Below are 23353 nucleotides of genomic sequence, written 5' to 3' on the forward strand. Positions count from 1 at the left end.
AACATCCAGGGGTATTCAATATTCAGGAAAGACAGGCAAAAAGGAAAAGGGAGGTGGGGTAGCATTGCTGGTTAAAGAGGAGATTAACACAATAGTAAGGAAGGATATTAGCTCTGATGATGTGGAATCTGTATGGGTAGAGCTGAGAAATACCAAAGGGCAGAAAACGTTAGTGGGAGTTGTATACAGACCCCCAAACAGTAATGCGAAGGTTGGGGATGGCATTAAACGGGAAATTAGAGACGCGTGCAGTAAGGGCACAGCAGTTATCATGGGTGACTTTAATCTACATATAGATTGGGCTAACCAAATTAGTAACAATACTGTGGAGGAGGAATTCCTGGAGTGTATACGGGATGGTTTCCTGGACCAATATGTCGAGGAACCAACTAGAGATCAGGCCATCTTAGACTGGGTATTATGTAATGAGAAAGGATTAATTAGCAATCTTGTTGTGCGAGGCCCCTTGGGGCAGAGCGATCATAATATGATAGAATTCTTCATTAAGATGGAGAGTGCATTATTTGACTCAGAGACTAGTGTCCTGAATTTAAATAAAGGAAACTATGATGGTATGAGGCGCGAGTTGGGTAGGATGGATTGGGGAACGTTACTTAAAGGGTTGATGGTGGATAGGCAATGGCAAACATTTAAAGATCGCATGGATGAACTACAGAATTTGTTCATCACTGCTTGGCATAAAAATAAAATAAAAAAGGTGACTCAACCGTGGCTAACAAGAGAAATTAGGGATAGCATAAGATCCAAGGAGAGGACATATAAATTGGCCAGAAGAAGCAGCAAACCCGAGGACTGGGAGCAGTTTAGAATTCAGCAAAGGAGGACAAAGGGATTCATTAAGAGGGGGAAAATAGAGTACGAGAGTAAGCCTGCAGGGAACATAAAAACTGACTATAAAAGCTTCTATAGATATGTGAAGAGAAAAAGATTGGTGAAGTCAAGCGTAGGTCCCTTGCAGTCAGAATCAGGAGAATTTATAATGGGGAACAAAGAAATGGCAGACCAATTAAATACATACTTTGGTTCTGTCTTCACAAAGGAGGAGACAAATAACCTCCCAGAGATGTTGGGGAACATAGGTTCTAATGAGAGGGAGGAACTGAATTAAATCAGTATTTGTAGGGAAATGGTGTTAGGGAAATTGATGGGATTGAAGGCCGATAAATCTCCAGGGCCTGATAATCTACATCCTAGGGTACTTAAGGAAATGGCCCTAGAAATAGTAGATGCATTGCTGGTCATCTTCCAAAATTCTATAGACTCTGGAACAGTTCCCATGGATTGGAGGGTAGCTAATGTTACCCCACTATTCAAAAAAGGTGGTAGAGAGAAAACGGGGAATTACAGACCGGTAAGCCTGACATCGGTAGTGGGGAAAATGCTAGAGTCCATTATAAAAGATGTAATAGCGGGGCACTTGGAAAACAGTGTCAGGATCGGACAAAGTCGACATGGATTTACAAAAGGTAAATCGTGCTTGACTAATCTACTGGAATTTTTTGAGGATGTAACTGACAGAACAGATACAGGAGAACCAGTGGATGTGGTGTATTTGGACTTTCAGAAGGCTTTCGATAAGTTCCCGCATAAGAGATTAGCGTGTAAAGTTAAATCACAAGGGATTGGGGGCAAGGTACTGACTTGGATAGAGAACTGATTGGCAGACAGGAAGCAAAGAGTTGGAATAAACGGGTCTTTTGCCAAGTGGCAGGCAGTGACTAGTCGGTTACCGCAGGGATCAGTGCTAGGACCCCAGCTATTCACAATATATATTAATGATCTAGACGAGGGAACTAGATGTAATATCTCCAAGTTTGCAGACGACACAAAGCTGGATGGGCGTGTGTGCTGTGAGGAGGATGCCGAGAAACTCCAGTATGATTTTGTAAGGCTCGCAAAATTACACAAGTTCCCCCAGAGTAAGAAAAGGAGAGATATTGGACTGTTTGAAGGAAATATTGGGCCAAAGAGATTTAAAAATCAAAACGCCAGGAAGATTTGGCTGGTTTAAAAGGCATGTTCAGACCTGCGGAAAACTATGACAAAGGAAGGTGGGAGGGGCCCCCGAGTTTGGATATTGGGCCATCTGGGAATGTTCTGGGCCACCTCAGCCTTTACATAAAGACAATAAAACCTGTTCCTGCCGAAACTCGCAGAGCCCCAAAGTACATGAATAAAACAGTACATGCCCACAGCAAAACAAAAGAAGGAACATGGCCCAACAGGAAACAACAATCAAACAGCAGTTCAAAACCAATCAGAGAGATCTCCAAACCGTTTTACATTTTTAAACTGGTTTCAAAGCAATCCCGAAACCAGTTAAAGGCCAATTAAGAATAGATGGACCATCCCCGAAGCTCGTTAAGAATAGATGGGCCATCCCGAAGCTCGTTAAAGTTTTAAAATATATTAAAAATAACGAGCCCGCCAAAACCTAACAAAGAAACCAGAGATTTGGTGGTCAGATAAGCCAGGCCTCAAACCAGTATAATTGAGGCCTGCTTGTTCAGTGAAACAGTCAGCCAGAGCAGAGGACAGTAAGATCAAGTTAATCAGAAACAGCACGTTCACAGTAAGATCATCATCAGAGCACGAGTTCAGTACAGGAGAGAAAGTCGGAGAATTGGAGACTTGAAGAAAGAAGAAGAAACAGAAAGTCGTGGCAACCAAAGGCCTCAAGAAACCAACAACTACCAATATTACCACCAACCAAGTAATATTGGGCCACACCGACCAACAAGAAACCAACCACCGAAAATTCGAAAATCAAAGACTTGTTTCCACTCTACAGACTAGTCTGACTTACCCCTGGGTAAGATTTTGACACAAAAGACCCTAAAACTTAGCCTAACCAAAGAAAATTGGGTACTTACCCGATACATCCAAACTACGCAGCTAACCGCATCAGCGGACAAACCCAAACTGAAGACCCAATGCAGGTGCAGTCTTCTACCACATCCAGGGTACGGCAGGCCCCAACTGCCACAACTAAGGAGAACCCTGAAATCACGAACCTCTACAATCTGTCAAGAAAGTCGTTTGGTGAGCATTTCCCGGTCCTCTGGATTTCAGCCTAGTTCGGATAGTGGGGTTGGGAGGGTAAGGGATTTTGTCTATTGTAATTCTCCCTCGCATATTCCGAGTGTTCCCCACCCTTTTAGAGCATAAGTTTTATTGTACTGTATATTTTCCTGTCTCAAAATAAAGATCTCAATTCTTTTGACCAACCCAGGTGTCTGTTGCAAGTTCATTACAACCCCCAAATAAGTCCAAAGTCTAGAACAAAAAGGGAGTGGGAGCGATTCAAACCACTCAAGAGAGTCATAGGTGAAGCTGACCAAACCCACACCACCACCCCTTACAATTTGGACAGGTTGGATGATTGGGCAGATGCATGGCAGATGCAGTATAATGTGGAGAAATGCGAGGTTATCCACTTTGGTGGCAAAAACAGGAAGGCAGATTATCTGAACGGCAATAGATTGGGAGAAGGGGACGTGCAACGAGACCTGGGTGTCCTTGTGCACCAGTCGCTGGAGGTAAGCATGCAGGTGCAGCAGACGGTTAAGAAGGCAAATGGTGTGTTGGTCTTCGTAGCGAGAGGATTCGAGTACAGGAACAAGGATGTCTTGCTGCAGTTGTACAGGGCCTTGGTGAGACCACACCTTGAGTATTGTGTGCAGTTTTGGTCGCCTTATCTGAGGAAGGATGTTCTTGCCATGGAGGGAGTGCAGCGAAGATTCACCAGACTGATACCTGGGATGGCAGGAATGACGTATGAGGAGAGATTGGGTCGATTGGGCTTATACTCGCTGGAGTTTAGAAGAATGAGAGGGGATCTTATTGAAACTTATAAAATTCTAACAGGACTAGACAGACTAGATGCAGGAAGGATGTTCCCGATGGTGGGGGAGTCCAGAACCAGGGGTCACAGTCTAAGGATAAGGGGTAAGCCATTTAGGACAGAGATGAGGAGGAATTTCTTCACCCAGAGAGTGGTGAACCTGTGGAATTCTCTACCACAGAAGGCAGTTGAGGCCAATTCATTAAATATATTCAAGAAGGAGTTAGAAATATTTCTTAAGGCTAAAGGGATCAAGGGATATGGGGAGAAAGCAGGGACTGGGTACTGAGTTTGGATGATCAGCCATGATCTCATTGAATGGCGGAGCAGGCTGGAGGGGCTGAATGGCCTACTCCTGCTCCTATCTTCTATGTTTCTATGTTTAAATGCAGTTTGTTGTATATAATGTTATGAAAACACTAATAGTTGCCTTTCAAGCCTCTCTGTAAAATCACATGCTACAACCAACAGATACATGAGAATTTCTGAAAAGGGAACCAGCCAGTGTCAGCATCTGTAATTCGGGTTCCCTCAAACTGTCACATTATTGCTGAGCGGCCTTTTCCCATTTGTTTGTATTGTTAATTATCTATTATTCTGTGCAAGAACAACTGAAAACCATACAAAATATTTCGCTCTGTTATATAGGCCCAGTAATTCCAGTCCCAACGCGTGAGTACGGACGGGGTACTCACGCGTGGGCCCGTTGGAAGTGCCGGATTTCAGCATGCACAGCGCATGCGCAGAAAACCGGCATTTCCTCTCCTCTGAACCAAGGGGTTAAGAGGCGGTTCCCTTGCGACGTTTGAGGCAGTGCGTACGCGTTGAACTTCGGTTTTTTTGACAGGTTTGTCTGTGCGTGAAGGCCTCCACTTTTTACGAATGTAAAAAGCAGACGTAAGGACTTAGTTTTATAAGGTAAGTGGTCTAATAATTAAAGTTAGACATTTTTTTCCATAGGTTTATTATTTTTAAAGAATTTACAGTAAGGTAAGTGTATTTTTGGACCCGATTTCTTGAAAAAAAATTTTGGCATAAATTTGAATAATTGTTTAAATTCGTTTTTTAAAGTTATTAATAGTTAATTTAATTATTGGAATTTTTAAAAACTTTTATTTAAATTTTAAGTAGTGTTTTGGGTGCCCGGACTTTTCATGAGTTTGACAGGTCTTATGTCTAACTCATGAATGGACTTTTGTAAACTCCCATTGGTTGCCCAGTGCTCACGGGATCCCAGCCGGCTCATCGCACTAAGTACGCCGCTGGATCATGCACGCACAGCGCGACGGGAGCTGAACCGGGCCACAGACCGGAAATCCATGCAGGCCCAGTCTTCAAATGTCAGCGCGATATGTAAGTGTAGGTCGGGGGCTTGCACCCGCGGGAAGCCCCCGACCCGAATTTCTGGGCCATTATGTTTACTCAAATAATCAGTTGAACAAAGTAACAACTGAACAGCAGGCTGAAGGGAAGTGTGGGAAGGCGTTCTGGTCTTTTTAACAAAGGTAATAGATTCACATGGAAAAATACATTCGCACAACAAAAGCTTAAAAGTTGATTCAAGCTGAACAAAGGGACAACCTTCTGGTATTGTAATAGGTCTCAAGTGTTGTGGGTTTCTTATACCTCACTGCATGGAGCAAATTGTTTCTCTCATTTGAGGTATTATTTGGTATATACAACCACTGTTGTGTATGTAATATGTGTGCTACTTTGAACCTATGGACAGGACTGCACTACTTGTTGGGCGTAGTGATACGCAGTACCACTCCTGGCCATAGGGGTATAAATAGTACTGTGATCTCCCCTCAGTTCCCGCCTGTGGGCATGAAGTAAAGACCTACGTATAGTCCCTACCTCCAACCAGTAAAGACCTGTTTTATTGTTACTGATTAAGTCTGAGTATTAATTACTTGAACAACTCACAGATTTAACACTGGCGACGAGTCTGATTCGGACCCTGCGGCAGTCACTCCACGGCAGCTTCGTCCACAGCCAGGACGTTGGAGAGAGGTTTCCACCCTCTCCACCCCACTGGAAGACATCCTGACCTCGGAGCCTCCATCGGCGACCGTCAGCTTCTTCTCCAGCTTGGTGGTGGGTAAGCCGTTGTCTGAGCCGGGCAGCGACGCGACAGGCAGTCGACCGCGTTGGCCGCACGAACGGGGCTGGGGGAGCTGGAGGAATAGGGCGCGAGAGCCGCTTCGAGCGGGAGGCGTTTCAACGGAGCGATCGCATCTCCTGATAAGAGTCGAGAGCTGCTTCGCGATCCAGCGATCGCATCCGCTGATAAGGGCCGCACTCGGGCGATCGCGGCGAAGATAAGGGCCGCACTCGGGGGCTGAAGGGAGACGGCGTTGGGGGACGGGTGAAGACCGCCAAGCGCGGGAAAACCGCCATTTTGTGGGCGGAGGACGACGGCAAGAGCGGGAAGCCGCCATCTTGGATAGCAGTAAAAAAAAAAAAAAAAAATCTGAGAAATTGCAAATCTACAATGCCTAAACACGGGAATATTAGCACCTTTGATAGTGACCTCGAAGATTGGGCCATATATGTTGAAAGAGTAAAAAATTATTGTAAGGCCAATAAAATTCGTGACCAAGATAAAGCTCTAACATTATTAAATTTAATGGGTGCGAAGACATACGGGCAATTGAAACACCTGTTATCACCAGATGAACCGGCGGATAAGACGTTCGATGAGATTGTTACTGTCCTGAAAGATCATCTAAACCCCACGCCGCTGATGCTAGCGGAACGATTTAAATTTTACGACAGAAGGCAGCTACAGCATGAAAGCAATGCTGATTATTTGCTGGAATTGCGTAAATTAGCGAAATATTGCCAGTTTGGAACGGGACTGACAGAGGCACTTCGAGACAAATTTGTGTGTGGTTTATTTAAACAGGATACACAAAAGCGACTGCTCGAGGAGAATGAGCTGACGCTTGAGAAGGCGGTCACTATGGCAGCAGCACACGAAGCCGCAGCGAGAGGCACGGCAGTAATGCAGCTACGGTCACCGGAGCTCAGTGCACACAAATTGGGTGTGAGTTCTGGCAAATGTTATCGTTGTGGAAAGACAACGCATGATCAGAACCAGTGTTGGTTTAAAAACCAAGAATGTAGAACTTGTGGTAGGCTTGGACATATAGCTAGAGTATGCAGGTCAGCGAAGAAGACCAGCAACAAGAAGTCACCGCAAGGAAAATACGCAAAGGTACACAAGGTGACCGAACAGGAGTCCGATTCAGACGCTAGCAGTAATGAACTGGCTAGCTTAAGAGTACTCAACGCTGGTAAGGGTGCAGACCTCCAGACAATTTGGGTCACTCTTCAGATAGAAGGAGTCCAAGTAAAACTGGAATTGGACACTGGATCGGCATTGACGGTCATAAATAAGAAAGATTACGGAAAGTTATTCCAACATATTCCCCTACAGGATACGGGGATTATATTGGAAACATACACGGGGCAAAGAGTGTACCCCATCGGGAAAATAGAGGTTGCAGTGGTCCACAAGGGCGAAGACAGTCAAATAATGGACTTATATGTGATATCTGAAGGAGGTCCTCCACTACTAGGACAGGAGTGGATTAGGAAAATGAATATGGACTGGCATTTCCTACAAACAATAACGAGTGAGAACTCGGTGAAGATAGTCGGCCCAGACTCTGGAACGGATGATGGTAAGCCCAACTCAGGTGCAAAAGACAAAGTTTCAGCACAGAATTCCACTGAGCAACAACAACATAGTTTAACTGTGGATTCTGAGTCTGGCAAGTCTACTGATGTGCCCATTTCTGAGGGACACCGGGCTCGAACTCAACTCCATTTCAAACTACAACAGCAATTAGAACAAATGCTTCGCCGTTGTGAGCAAGAGTTGAATGCAACGAAAGAGTTCTTTGATATAGAGTTGGAGAATCTGGAAAGACAACAGAAGCAGCTGATGGAGAAAATGGAACAGGAGCACACAAAACGTCTGATGTCAGAGGAGTTAACGGTCAGCCAACTCCTGCATATGCTGAAGGACAGGACTCTGAAATGGGAAAAACTTGAACACGAACTTCAATATTCAAACGAAAGGGGTTCGGAGCTCTCAAAGGTTATTGGAAGAGCTGAGGTGGCAACACAGACTGAGATGACTGCAACAGAGCAGCCCTTGGATGCCAAAAGTACGCTGACTCACGTCAACGTAGAACAACAGACCGCTGAAACAGCTGCTCCGGTAGAGGGATTGCATAGTCCGATCAATCAATCTCCAAAGGAAGTTGAAGTATTAAAATCACAAATGAGGTCACTAGTAAACGACTTGCTGAAAGCCCAGAAAAAGCTGGATGCAGAGGTACACATGAAGAAGTCTCTTCAGGAAAGATGTCTGGATTTGGAACAAGAGCTGGCTAACGTCCAGCTGGGTATGGAGGAAATAGACGACCCTCTCACTGGTCTAGCTCAGGACGACACCGAATATTACTATGACCTGGTGGACGACACCGAATATTACGATGTCCTGTCCTGCCCAGCTTGTAACTTCGACTCCCAAAGTGCAGAAATCATGGAGGAGCACCAAAAGTCTACGGAACATCGGGAGAAGCTGGCTCTACGACGGAAACAGGAGGAAGAGAAGGAGGAACTGCGCATGCAGCTGGCAGCTGTGGCAGCTGACAATGGAGCCCAGAGAGTCTCCAAGAAGCAGAAAAGGAAAAGTAAAAACAGAAGATGACCCATCTGAACCATTATCACCTCTACCAGATCACACACGTGGTCCCTCCGAACGGAGCCAATTCAGTTCGGAAGTTCAAACTGTTAAATCCATGGAAGGACTATTGAATGAGTCACTCCAGCAACGTGAACCGACTCCACCACAGAGATTGAATCTGTGAACTGTTTTCCGCAGAGACTGAATCTGTGATCTGTTTTGACATGAAGTTATCTATGTATCTATGTTATTCTGTTATGTAAACCTGAAGTTATATATGTATATATGTTATTACGTTATGTTAAATGGGGAGATGACTGTAAAGCTAGGAAGGGAGGAATGTTGTGTATGTAATATGTGTGCTACTTTGAACCTATGGACAGGACTGCACTACTTGTTGGGCGTAGTGATACGCAGTACCACTCCTGGCCATAGGGGTATAAATAGTACTGTGGGTACTGATCTCCCCTCAGTTCCCGCCTGTGGGCATGAAGTAAAGACCTACGTATAGTCCCTACCTCCAACCAGTAAAGACCTGTTTTATTGTTACTGATTAAGTCTGAGTATTAATTACTTGAACAACTCACAGATTTAACAACCACTAACATAATTTACATGACAATCATGCAACCAGTCACAAAGCTTTTGCTGATCTGCTTACATTGCAGCTTTCTGCTATATTGTTCTAAATCTAGTCAAGTGGTCATTTGCATAATTAATTAGTATGTCAGCAAATATTTTGTGACTGTGGCCCATAATGTCTTGACCAGTACAATTATGATAATTATGTAAAAAGTGCTAGCAGCATGTTCGATGCCACCTGTGTGATATCTAACAATTCTCTGCCACAATTGTATAACTTAGTGGGATCTACCAATAGTTAGGTTTCTGGATGTATTTAAATACAGAATTCTGAATAATATTCTATGCTCACACTGTTACGTGTAGTTACTAGTTTTAAAAATGAACAAGCTCAAACACAACATAAACATTTTGTGACCTCTAAAATGTTATTTATGTCAGTAAAATACAAAGTTTAGCTGAAACTGTACCAAGTTTATTTTGCAAGTTAAATAATTGAAAGCACTATAATTTAATCGTTATGTTTATGAAAAGGATCAATGTCAACAATGATTAAAAAATGAATAATGCAGTGCAGTATCCTCAGTATAATTAATTATTCTGGAAGGATTCTGATGTTTTATATTTTAAGGTTTTTGGTTGCACAAAATCATTTCTGTAAATCTGTATGTAAAATATTAAATTTGTATTTCTATTGTTTACTCATCATTTGGGCATCAACATTCTGCAATGCCTGTAGGTGGAGTCTCACTAGGACTTTCCCATCCCCTTTCACACAGTCATGTCTGCAACTACACACTTCTAGCACTAGATGGGGCTTCATATGTCCCAGAAGCTGCAGATCCCCATACCTCTACCTACAGTATCACTGATGCACTCGAAAGGAAATTTGCTTTGTCCTGAATTTCCATTGAAAAATACCATGGGAGATCTACTTGTATTTTTTATGTCTATTTATGAGAAATATCTGGTCATATTAAAAATTATCTTGCTGCAACTGTCAAGCTAGCTGAATATATATAATTCCCTGGAAGCTCAGGAACCGGTTTGAAGAGCCAACATGGTTCACTTGTTAATGGCCTAATTGTAACTTTGTTTATTTGCTTTGTCCTGTGAATGGTCGAATTACTTTTTAATTGCAAAACTATAAGTTGATCTCACCAGAAGCACTTCCTGATAACTATCTATACTATTATCTCGATTCAATCTGGCTGATATCTTGGTTTGGCTGTAGACTTTAGAGAATATATAGAACATACCCAAAATTCTTAACATCCGCCACAGATGAATTCCTTTTTCATTTCATTTCTATTTGTCCCTACGCTTTCTTTAAGTATTCTTTTACTTTTCTTTAATAATTAAAAATAAATTGGGATCTCAATTCATAATTTATGAGGCTATTGTACATATGAGTGTACATTCACATATATATTTTATAAAGGTAATGTGTACTTACATGTACTAGCACACACATTTTATAAGAGTGTACATTGCCATACATAATTTATGAAGTCACTGCACATGCGGACTGCACGTGGGCTGCGGGACGAAGTGTCACCACATCAGGTTGTTTGCACTGGGAGAAATGCAGGTCACTGGGCTGAGGCAGCTTGTTTGGCCCTGGGGTTAGCTGTAATTGGGAACAGTGGCGCGAGGCCCTGAATATCGATGGTCATGTTAGTGGGGGTTGGTGCCCCTCATGGCTAGTGACTGGGTTGCTGCGCTGAGGATATAGTTTGTGTTGAGGGAGTCTCAATAACATGCCTCAGACTGCCTGTTATTTCCCCAACTTCAGGTGAAGGTCTGACTTTGCGTGTTCTGATTGGTTCTTGTGCTTTTCATGTGTTTATAAAGTCTTTTACTATTTCCCTCTGTTACTAGCCACTCTTTCTTCATGCCTCATCTTTCTAATCTCCTTTTGGCTCCCCTTCTATATTTTCTAGATTCAGCTTGATTTTCTTTTGTACTATTAGCTCTAGATTTGTCCAGTGCATCTTTTTAAAGTTTAGTTTTAATCTGAATTTGTCTACTTATCAAAGGAGCTCCAGCTTTTGCTGCACCAATTTACTCCTTGGGGGGAATAGGTCCAGTTAGTCGCGTAATTATCTCTTGTTTGAACATTTTCCATTGTTGGGGCACTGTCTTAGTAGCCAATTTATTTTTTCACTTTGTCAGGGCAAGTTCACTTCCTATCTCATTGAAATTGGCTTTTTTCTCAGTCAAGTACAGCCTTTGATTGGTTCCCTCTCCTTTTCAGTTTTGATATCAAACCTAATTGTATTATGATCACTGTTTTCTAGTTATTCCCCTACCTTTACATTACTGACTTCTGCCAATTCATTTCCAAGAACTAGACCCGACTCTATGGGGCAAAGGGTGGCTAACAGCTCCATGCCCAGGCAGAGATATATCTTGGGCCATTTCTCTCAGCTCACCAGTTCTTGTATCACTGTACTGCAGTTCATTTGGAGATGGTCTTGTGGAACTCTGTGGGCCATTATGAATCTCCACGTATAACAGTCACAGTATTATCAACTGAGTTAGCAAAGTGTTATGTCTTTTTTATTATTTTTTTTTAACTAAGGGAGCGATAATTAGATTTTCTGTAAGTCGGCAAGTTGTAAAATGTTCTCTTGTGGCTGCGTGTTATATTTAATAAAGCTGTTCTGTAGTTTATAGTTTAAACTACGTTCTGATAGAATCTTTGCTCTATCACTTTCTGAAGCTTAGGAAATCACAGTGGGCTCATGCCATATCCAGTAAGCTAAATGCAATAAAAAAAAGGATTTTGCTTGGCAATTCACCAATATCAAATAGGGAGTGACTGCTGCCAACGGCCGGAAGCTGCACAGAAGCGTACAGCGCACTCCAACAACCAGAAGCATGATGTTTCTGCTTTTTTAAAAATGAGCACACTAACGAGCCTGCTCCCTTCCCATTTTTTTCTGACGAGCCCGCTCACTTCCCGTTTTTTTCTAAAGAGCCTGCTCCCTTCCCAGCTTTTTCTAATGAGCCCGCTCCCTTCCTGGTTTTTTCTAACCAACCCACTCCCTTCCCGGCTTTTTCTAACCAGCCCACTCCCTTCCCAACTTTTTCTAACCAGCCCATTCCCTTCCCAACTTTTTCTAACCAGCCCACTCCCTTCTCGGCTTTTTCTAATGAGCCTGCTCCCTTCCCAGCTTTTTCTAACCAGCCCACTCCCTTCCCGGCTTTTTTTAACGAGCCCACTCCCTTCCCGGCATTTAAAAAAACTTTTAACGAGCCCGCTCCCGTGACGAACCGGAAGTGTGCATGTCCAGAACGCTTCCGGTTCGATGGCAGCAATCGCGTCCTATCAAATATTGTGTACCGAGAGTCATGTTTTGGTTTGTAGGAAGCAAAGGCTCATTGGTTCTGAGCATGAGGTAAATATCTGGTGATATCCACCTTTGACCTGCATTTTGAGGGCCACATAAACATGCTGCTTTCCCCACCCTCTGTGGAATAGCATTGCCTGCATTCAGCACTTTTTTCCTAAACAGTTTAAGTGAAATCATGAACTATCCACATGGGGAATCGAAGGGGTAAATTCACATTCTATCAGTCCATGACATTACATTCTAGCATGTTGCACCAGTAGGCTGCCTTCAAGCTGTTCAAACTGTTAAAATAACCTTTTTTCTCTCAAAGAAATGTGCTTACACCCTGAAACAGCTGGACAAGCCATTTTTCCTGTATTACAGTTTTCAGTTTAATTATGCTGCTTGTCAAGTAAATTTCCCATGCACTTATATTACAATTACAATTACAATGAATATTCATAAAATCATACCAACAAGGCACTTACCAAGGCTCAATTTCACAACATCATTTAATGTTGTTATGCTGCCCCCCTGGTCATTATATGATCCACCAAATACATAGATATCCTGTATTTAACAATATTGTTACTGTAATTTAAAACATTTTTAATAATTTAGTTAATTATACAGAAAAGCACAAAACGGTACAACTTTAAATCTACCTTATCATGGTGTGATGTGAAGGTATGGTATCCCCTGCCTGATGGTCCTTCACCTTTAACCTCACACTGGCTCCAAGTTAAAGTTACTGAAACAAGAAAGTGACCGATGAATGAGTTTACTGACTTTTTATTGACTGATGAACGAAAATAAATTATGTACGTCACACACTACAGAAACAAAGGCCGCGATTTTACTAACTTCTGCGAGTCCGGTGCGGCCGGGGTCAGTGGCGGGTCCCGATCCCACTGCTGGCTCCAGCTCACTGTCCAAAATGAATTTTCCTTGATGGATCTTGTTAAGCCCGCCCAGCGCGTTTCCCAGCCAATTAGAGGAAGCAGGTCTGGTGATGTCGTTTGATGACGCATCATCAGCCGTTTTCCTTAAGGGGACCATCTCCAAATTTATTTTGACATTTGTGTTGTCAGTGTTCTACAGCATTGAGGTGCTGCAAACACTGATAATGACTGCACAAAGGCACAGGGCTGTACCCAGGCTCTCCCATGACTCCCTCCATATGCCCATGGGCGGAAGTGACCTCCCCAGGAGATCAACATAGCCTGCTTGCACACTGCAGGGGAGGGCGCAAGTAAGGATGTGGTCAGGAGGACATGGGTGCAGTGCCATAAATGTTTCAATAATCTCAGTAGATCATGAAACGTTAGTACAAAGCCACACTCAACCTCATCCTGCTGTGCCTCTCATCACAGCCCCATCACTCTGCCTTCCCTACCCTACTCCTGCATATCCTTACTCACACCAACTTACCTTGCACCTCCACCCATCTCTCTCTCTCTATCTATATAATCACATCCCCATCTCACGAGCCACCCCTCACACTCACCCTCACCCTAGTGCAATCATACCAACTAACAACACACAAGGGTAGGCACTTGGGTGTTTTATGCAATGTCCATGTAAAGTTTCTGTTAATGTGGTGTCAAATATTGAAACCTTTATTTTCAACACTTTGCATTCTTTGTGTACATCTTTGGTAGTGGCTTAGTGAGTTGCAGTGAATGGTGATACATAATGGTACCCCCTGCAATGGTCATGAGTGTGAAAGGAATGGCTTGGACACTGTAGGGATACTTAATGGTGTTGGTGTGGGGTGGTGCCAACCTGACGCATCATGTGGCAGCCAGGGTGTACAGCATCAAGTGAAGTAAATCTGGCCATGGTAAGGCCATCCCGGGTAGCAATGTGGTCGGGTGCTGATGCCCTGTGTCCTGTGCAGCATCAGTTGATTGCGGAGAAGGCTGGTGTTGTTGTTGGTGCTGCTGGTGTGCCTGGTGCTGCTGGTTGGGGCTGACCAGGTAGGCCTCAGTGCGGCAGGAATCTCGGAGTGGCGGCGGCGAGTATTTAAAGCGGCGGAGACCAGGTAGGCCTCAGTGCGGCGGGAATCTCGGAGCGGTGGCAGCGAGTATTTAAAGCGGCGGAGACCAGGTAGGCCTCAGTGCGGCGGGAATCTCGGAGCGGTGGCAGCGAGTATTTAAAGCGGCGGAGACCAGGTAGGCCTCAGTGCGGCGGGAATCTCAGAGCGGCAGCGGCGAGTATTTAAAGCGGCGGAGACCAGGTAGGCCTCAGTGCGGCGGGAATCTCGGAGCGGCGGCGGTGAGTATTTAAAGCGGCGGAGACCAGGTACTGAGGTGGGCTTCTGAGGACCAAGGTGAGATAGTATAAAGGGCACCCATGCTGATGGAATAGATGGCAGGTGAAGTAGAGATGACAGAAGCGATCTGTCAATGGTGAGAGAGGTAATGAGGTCCGACTGGATGGAGACTTGTGCAAAGACTTGCAGCATGGTGAATCTGTTGTGGAAATGCAGTGAGGAAGAGCTTGTGACTGAGGGAAGATATCTTTGTAAGGTGGGAGCTTTTACTTGACATTTGAAGCTGTCAACTCATCAGCTGATTCAATGGCCACTGATCTCCCGCCTCAGCTTCACAGATGTGGTCTAGCAACAGCGTGAAACCATTAGGCGAGCTGTCAAATCCAAAAGGTCAGTTTAAAACCATTGTTAAATGGCTGTAAGCAAGCCACTAATCATTTTAATTGTCTCCCCCATCGCTGCGTGTTGAGTTTGCTCAGCGCTGACAGATCCGACATTTGGTAAAGGCGTGAGGTGGCAGGTTCACAGTAGGGTCGTGACCCACTGGGGGGGAAAAACACTTTCCCACCCGACCCGCCACTCGCGCCCGCTAACCGCAACCCCACCCCCCGGAAAATCTCGGCCATAGAAATTTACAGCACAGAAGGAGGCCATTCAGCATATCAATTCTGTGCCAGCTCTTTGCTAGAGATCACAAGATAATTATAATAAATATGAAACGTCATTTGGCCCAGTTTAGTTTGTCCACCCAGAATGATCTTAAAGGCCTCCTATTACAGCATCCAATTGGTTCTTAAATGATTTCTGTTTTTTCACTTCCATGATTCTATCTTGGAGACCATTCTATATGTTGATCACTCTTTGTGTGAAGAAAGACTTTCTGATATTGTGCATGTGGTCAAATTGGTAGGATATGACTGGAGGTGAACCCCAGGGATCTGTACTGGGGCCTCAGCTTTTCATTATATTTATAAATGACTTAGATGAGAGCCATATACCTAAGTTTGCTGGTGACACTAAGTTAGGTGGCACAGAAAATAGTGTAGATGGGAGCAGAAAGTTCCAATAGCACATTGGCAGATTAAGTTAGTGGGCAAAACTGTGGCAGATGCAGTTCATTGTAGGAAAGTGTGAGGTCATCCACTTTAGACAGAAAAAAAGCAGATCAAAGTATTTTCTAAAAAGCGAGAGGCGAGGAACTGCGGAGGAGCAGAGATTTAGGGGCCCAAGTACAGAAATCACTAAAAGCTGTGGACAGGTACAAAAAATAATTAACAAGGCTGATAGAATGTTGGCCTTTATCTCAAGAAGGCTGGAATACAAAGCGATGGAAGTTGTGTTACAGCCGTACAGAGCTCTGGTTAGACCCCATCTGGAGTATTGCATTCAGTTCTGGGTGCCGAACCTCAGGAAGGATATATTGGCGTTGAAGGGGGTGCAGCGCAGATTCACCAGAATGTTACCGGGCTAAAAGGGTTAAATTATGAGGACAGGTTGCATAGACTGGGATTGCATTCCTTTGAATATAGAAGGTTAAGGGGTGATCTAATTGAGATGTTTAAGATGATCAAACGAGTTGATTGAGTAGATAGAGAGAAACTATTTCCTCTGGTGGGGGAGTCCAGAACAAGGGGGCATAACCTTAAAATTACAGCTAGGCTGTTCAGGGCTGATGTCAGAAAGCACTTCTTCACACAAAGGGTAGTGGAAATCAGGCATTCTCTCCCCCAAAATGCTGTTGAGGCCAGGTCAATTAAAAATTTCAAAACTGAGATTGATAAGATTTTTGAAATAAAAACAGAAAATGCTGGAAATACTCAGCAGGTCAGGCAGCATCTGTAGAGAGAGAAACAGAGTTAACGTTTCAGGTCGATGACCCTTCGTCAGAACCTGGAACGTTAACTCTGTTTCTCTCTCTATAGATGCTGCCTGACCTGCTGAGTATTTCCAGGATTTTCTGTTTTTATTTCAGATTTCCAGCATCCGTAAGTATTTTGCTTTTGTCCTTCTAACTCTATCTACATATCTTGTATTGAAGTTTATATTGTGGGTACAGTCTTGAATGATAAGAAACAAACCTGAGGTCAGAAGGTTGTGGGTTTAAGCCCACTCCAGGACTTGAATATATAATCTAGGCTGACACTTCAGTGCAGTACTGAGGGAGTGCTGCAGTGTCGGAGGTGCTGGATGAGACGTTAAATTGGCCTGTTTAGGTGGACCTAAAAGATGCCATAGTACTTTTTTTGAAAAAGAGCAGGCTGTTCTCCTAGTATCCTGACAAACACCAATTAACTGGTCATTTGTCTCATTCCTGTTTGTGGGATCTTGCTGTGTCTAAAGAGCTTCTGTGTTTACCTAAGAAGTTGATTACACTTCAAAGTAATTAATTGGCTAAAATGCATTTTGGGAAATCCTGAGGTTGTGAATGGCATTATATAAACGCAAGTTCTTTCTTTAGGCCATATGGGATATTAAAGTTATTTAGAAGTGTGTCACAACACAGTAACACATCAAAAGGTACAGATTACAGTCTAAACCATGATACAGTCTCCAACCTGTGGGGTAGGGAGGGTGGTTTTATTCCATTTTTAATCAGTTTGCTCACATGGAAAGTAAATGCTGACATGGATTGGTTAGACCAAATGGCCTGTTTCGTGTTGTAACTTCTATGTATTTCTATGCATTTATTTGCATGCAACTGGTATCACTGGAGACTGGGAGCCTCTCACCAATAAATGGTACCATACAATTTTTACTGAAGTGATACCTGGTTTCACTAACTGTAAAAGGGGAATACCATACCATGAATATATTACATAGTGCAAGTAAATAAACCTTTAGTAGATGAAAACAGGATTGAATTGAGTACCTGTATCAAGTACATGGATATCCTTATAAAATAAATTCTCTACAGCGGTGCCCCCAAATAAATATAGAAGTTCTCCCACTGTAGCAAAGGTATGGTTGCATCTAAAACAAAAATGAGAGATAATAGTTAGTTCTTACTACATAAGAAATATTCAAGGAAATTTTTAATATCATTTTTGAGATGAGATTAAAAATCTTCCAGTCACAGATCACAGAAATCACAGATCACAGAAACCCCACAGTGCAGATAGAGGCCATTTCGGCCCATCGAGCCTGCACCGACACATATCCCACCTGATCCCCGTAACCCCTATACCAACACATATCCCACCCTATCCCCGTAACCCCATGTATTTAATCCCCCTAACACTAAGGGTCAATTTAATCACAGCCAATCAACCTAACCCGCACATCTTTGGACTGTGGGAGGAAACCGGAGCACCTGGAGGAAACCCACGCAAACACGGGGAGAATGTGCAAACTCCACACAGACAGTCACCCGAGGCTGGATTCAAACCCGGGTCCCTGGCGCTGTGAGGCAACAGTGCTAACCACTATGCCACCGTGCTGCAAATTAAGTTTAGGAAAGGTTCTCTAAACAATTATTGTGTGTTTTTCTTATCTCAGAAAGTTTTAAAACCATGTCAAGATGTTCCAGAAAACACTGTAAATATTGTTGCAAGGTTTTATATGGATGGTATGGACTCTAAAGCCAGAATTTTTACATTGAAGAGAGTGTGGGTTCGCAAGCAAGTCGGCAGTTAAAAGCGCTGAAATTGACTGCCAATTTCCGCATTTAACTCGGGTGCATTTCCCAGTGTGCCACGGACCCGCTCGGGAAAGACAGGCAACCTCATTGAAGTTAACAGCTCATTGAGAGACACTTAAGAGGCTTTTTAACCTGAGGTTTCAGCTTTTACTGCTTGTGCACGAGATTCACGGACTTCCTGAAGCTCGCCTGTGAAAATAAGGCAAGAGCTCAGCGGCCATTGTGCGAGTTCTTTAAGTGACAGCTGGAAAAAACAAATAAATACTCACACCTTATACCTGCTTCCTTGCCTAAGGGAAAGGCTCTTGCTGACACCATTTTGTGCAAGGATTTTGCTTTCAGGAGTTTGCAGGTGATTTCTGCAACCTCGGAAGCCACTCTCACTACATTGCAAGTCACTCTCAGTAGATTGGAGGATTGTGCCTCTGATCTCCACTTTATCTGGCACTTATCAGATCAGCATGGGTGCTGCTTGTGCTGTTTCATCTTGGATCTCAGATTCGGACCAGCAGTAGCAGCAGCAGCAGCCTTCCGCTCACTGACCTGGTGCTCCACAGGAGAGGGGGGGGATCAGCACAGAGGTGCACCTCGCCGGAGGCAATACCCCCAACACAGGGTATACAGACAGAGGATGAGCTTTCCGGACATGATGGAACAACAGTGCTTCAGGAGGCTCAGGCTATCGCGCCAGGTCATCGCAGACATTTGTAGCTTGTTGGAAGAAGACCTGCTGCAGAGAGGACCTGGTGGACATGCCTTAGCAGTGGCTGTCAAAGTCACCACCGCCCGCAACTTCTTCACCTCAGGCTCCTTCCACGGATCTGCAGCAGACATTTGCAGGAGCTCGCAGTCAGCCACCTACAGATGCATCACCCAGGTGACCGATGCCATGTTTCACAAGTCAGGCACTTATGTGAACTTTGCCACTGATGAAGCCAGTGTTACTGAGCGGGTGCTCGGCTTTGTGGGTCTGGCTGGCTTCCCACAGATGCAGGGCGCCATCGACTGCACACATGTGGCCATCAAGGCAGCCCCAGATCACCCAGGAGTGTTAGTGAACCTCTTCTGAGGAGGAGGAGGAGCAGGTGGAGTTGGAGGAGGAGGAGGAACCTGAGGTGGACATGGCACCAGCAGCGGCGTGCATTGCTGCCCAGGATGGCCTCATAATGGCACGATTTAGTTACGTTGCACCAGTGCACCCATCTGGCTCCCAGATGTTGTACCAACTTCCTCCCACTAACACCACAAAGCAGTCCTAAAATGACCAAACCATTCCTGTCACATACACACCCATTGCTCGAGGTTAAGTAATGTCTCACAATTCACTCCAAGTGACAAGGCCACTTCCCAGGTAGCAGGCAAAAATGGACAAGATGGGAAAGTGGTGCAAAGAAATTAATTTATGTGCGTCATAAATAGAACTGAAACATAACACTAACATTTTGACAAACACCCATGTGCATACCCTTGTGCATCTACGATTGTGTCATTTTTCTTTTCCAAGTGCTTCTACGACGTGCACCACCTGTGGCTTCAGCAGAGGTAGAGGCAGGCTGCTCACTTCCCTGTTATGACTGCTTAGGCACTTTTGGCTGGTGTCCTCTGGGTTTTGGAGCCTGTGAGGGCCTCACGAAAGACTGTACCTCCTGCAACTGTGCAGGGGCAGACTCGGCCATTGGGATCCGAGGTAGCATGTGGGGCTTTGACTGAGGGGGAGGCAATGGGGAGGAAGTGGGAGCACTTTGAGCAGACCCCCCACTTCTGTGTTCCCTCTCACCAACATCCCTCACATGGGCCACCTGCACTTCCCTGCTAGCAAGGAGCTGGAGAGCATCTTGCTGCACATCAGTGGGGCGATGAACGCCCAAGTCTACATTGGTATGCCTCATAGAGATGAGTTCAATCAGAGTCTGCAAGCTGTAGTAAGCATTGACTCCTTTGACTGGCGCATTTAATGCTCCATGCAGGTGGCCATCCTTTCCATGGAAGAACACATCGTCGCCATCGCCTGCGTATCGTGTTGCTACAATCGCGCACATCGCGGCTGGAAAAGCTGCCAGAGCCTCATGCATTTGTTGCTGCTCCACCAAGATCAATCTCTTTGTCGACGTCCCTCGAGGTTCAGCAGCTGCATCCAGCTGAGCAGAGCTTGGAGCGTCCTGCGCCCTCCAGCACAGTCTCTCCACTGCTGTTCCTGTCTCCACCATCTGCTCTTGCTCACTTGTGATGTGTGAGGCACCAGGTGACAACTACTCTATGTCTCGCTGTACCCACCGATGTGCACGTATCTGCGCTGGTGCTGGGTGCATGTGGGTCTGATGACGGTGCACCGTCAGAGATTGCAGCTTCCTCTGAGGAGTCATCTTCCTCCTCTGGCTGGACAGTGGGAGGGGGGGGCACTTGATGGACCTGTGGGAGAGTAAAGGCATGAATTAGAACTCTTATGATAAGAATGTGTAACGTTACCATTATGCACATCATTTTTCACTGGCTGTTGACATCAGTCACTATGAGTGACTGTTGTATGCCATGTGGCTGTATGATATTTAATTCTGTCACCAGGTTACTGCGAGGTCCCCCTCTCTCCATCTCCCACCGCTAGCAGCTCTGCCACTCTGTTTAATTCCAGCACCTCCTCCTCTGCTGTCATCAATGTACTGTAAATTGTAGGGCCACCTCTGGATCTCCATCTCTCCCTGTTGTTCTGTGACCTCTTCTCCTGCAAGGAGGGAAAGAAGAGAACTTTGAGTGAGAGTGATGGAATGAGTGTAGAGGATGGATGGGCTACATCTGTAGAGGGTGACTATGAATGAGTGGCGTGACATTTCCAAATGGCCTCCTTCTGTGACGTGCGGCGGGAATCTCGGAGCGGTGGTGGCGAGTATTTAAAGCGGCGGAGACCAGGTAGGCCTCAGTGCGGCGGGAATCTCGGAGCGGCGGCGGCGAGTATTTAAAGCGGCGGAGACCAGGTAGGCCTCAGTGCGGAGGGAATCTCGGAGCGGCGGCGGCGAGTATTTAAAGCGGCGGAGACCAGGTAGGCCTCAGTGCGGTGGGAATCTCGGCGCCGCGGCGGTGAGTATTTAAAGCGGCAGAGACCAGGTAGACCTCAGTGCGGCAGGAATTTCGGAGCGGCGGCGGCGAGTATTTAAAGCGGCGGAGACCAGGTAGGTTTACCAATCTCAGAGAGGGAGAGAAGTAAAAAGTAATCGAAGTGCGATGTCACCAGAAAGCAGGTAAGTGATTGGTTGGTGAGTATTTCTCTCTTTTTAAACTTTAACTCTGTGGTTTATAGTTTCTAAGGTCTCTGTGGTGTAGCGGGGACTGTTTGTAAACCAGGGCCCTTAAATATACCATTTAACTGTAGCGTAATTGGTGGGATTGATTTGATTGAATTTAATTGCAATTAATTAAAGAGTAAGTCATGGCAGGACAGCCCGGTACTGTGGTATGCTCCTCCTGCACTATGTGGGAACTCAGGGACACTTCCTGTGTCCCTGACAACTATGTGTGCAGAAAGTGTGTCCAGCTGCAGCTACTGGCAGACTGCATTGCGGCGCTGGAGCTGCGATTGGATACATACTGGGCCATTCGCGAGGCTGAGGAAGTCGTGAATAGCACGTTTAATCAATTGGTCACACCGCAGGCAAAGGTTGGACAGGAAGAAAGGGAACGGGTGACCAACAGGCAGAGTACTAGGCACAGGCAGGTAGTGCAGGGGTCCCCTGTGGACATCCCCCTCTCAAACAGATACACCACTTTGAGTACTGTTGGGGGGGATGGCTTCTCAGAGGAAGGCAGCAGCAGCCAACTTACTGGCACCAGGGGTGGCTCTGCTGCACAGGACGGGAGGAAAAAGAGGGGTAGAGCTATAGTAATAGGGGATACTATTGTAAGGGGAATAGATAGGCGTTTCTGCAGCCGCAAGCGAGACTCCAGGATGGTGTGTTGCCTCCCTGGTGCAAGGGTCAAGGATGTCTCAGAGCGGCTGCAGAACATCTTGGAAGGGGAGGGTGAACAGCCAGTTGTCGTGGTGCATATAGGTACCAACGATATAGGTAAAAAACAGGATGAGGTCCTAAAAGCTGAATATAGGGAGTTAGGAGGTAAATTAAAAAATAGGACCTCAAAGGTAGTAATCTCAGGATTGCTACCAGTGCCATGTGCTAGTCAGAGTAGAAATAGAAGGATATTTCAGATGAATACGTGGCTAGAGGAATGGTGCAAGGGGGAGGGATTCAAATTCCTGGGACATTGGAACCGGTTCTGGGGGAGGTGGGACCAGTTCAAACCCAACGGTTTGCACCTGGGCAGGGCTGGAACCGATGTCCCAGGGGGAGTGTTTGCTAGTGCTCTGGGGGAGGGTTTAAACTAAAATGGCAGGGGGTTGGGAACCTGAGCAGGGGGACAGAGGAAAGGGAAACAAGGATAAAAGCAAAAGATAGGAAGGAGAAAAACAAAAGTGGCAGTCAGAGAAATCAACGGTTTAAATCAAACATGGCCACAGTAAATAATAATTCTAATAGGTCTAAGAGCGTTAAAAAAACAAGCCTGAGGGCTTTGTGTCTTAATGCGAGGAGCATTCGTAATAAGGTGGATGAATTAGCTGCTCAAATAGAGGTAAACAAATATGATTTGATTGGGATCACGGAAACATGGCTCCAGGGTGGCCAAGGCTGGGAACTCAATATCCAGGGGTATTCACTATTCAGGAAAGATAGGCAAAAATGAAAGGGAGGTTGGGTAGCATTGCTGGTTAAAGAAGGGATGAACACAATTGTAAGGAAGGATATTAGCTCTGATGATGTGCAATCTGTATGGGTAGAACTGAGAAATACCATGGGGCAGAAAACGTTAGTGGGGGTGGTATATAGACCTCCAAACAGTAAGGCGGAGGTTGGGGATGGCATCAAAAGGGAAATTAGAGAAGCGTGCAATAAGGGCACAGCAGTCATCA

At 45.1% G+C, this 23353-nt stretch overlaps 1 protein-coding gene across 4 annotated transcripts in view; it reads right to left on the reverse strand.

Annotated features, from left to right (window-relative positions):
* Positions 1–23353, reverse strand: part of LOC147124305 (kelch domain-containing protein 3) — a 173869-nt gene that overhangs the window by 68702 nt on the left and 81814 nt on the right. For all 4 annotated transcript variants that reach the window (XM_085984851.1, XM_085984818.1, XM_085984829.1 and 1 more), the window contains 2 exons: positions 17632–17732; positions 13153–13238 (listed from right to left, as the gene is read on the reverse strand). In XM_085984851.1, the coding sequence (XP_085840977.1) occupies positions 13153–13238; positions 17632–17732 (187 nt within the window). The remainder of the gene's footprint in view (positions 1–13152; positions 13239–17631; positions 17733–23353) is intronic.

This window comes from Somniosus microcephalus, chromosome 1 (genome assembly GCF_052327205.1).
Source record: "Somniosus microcephalus isolate GS21.2 chromosome 1, FLI_Smic_1.0, whole genome shotgun sequence".
Lineage (NCBI taxonomy): Eukaryota > Metazoa > Chordata > Chondrichthyes > Squaliformes > Somniosidae > Somniosus > Somniosus microcephalus.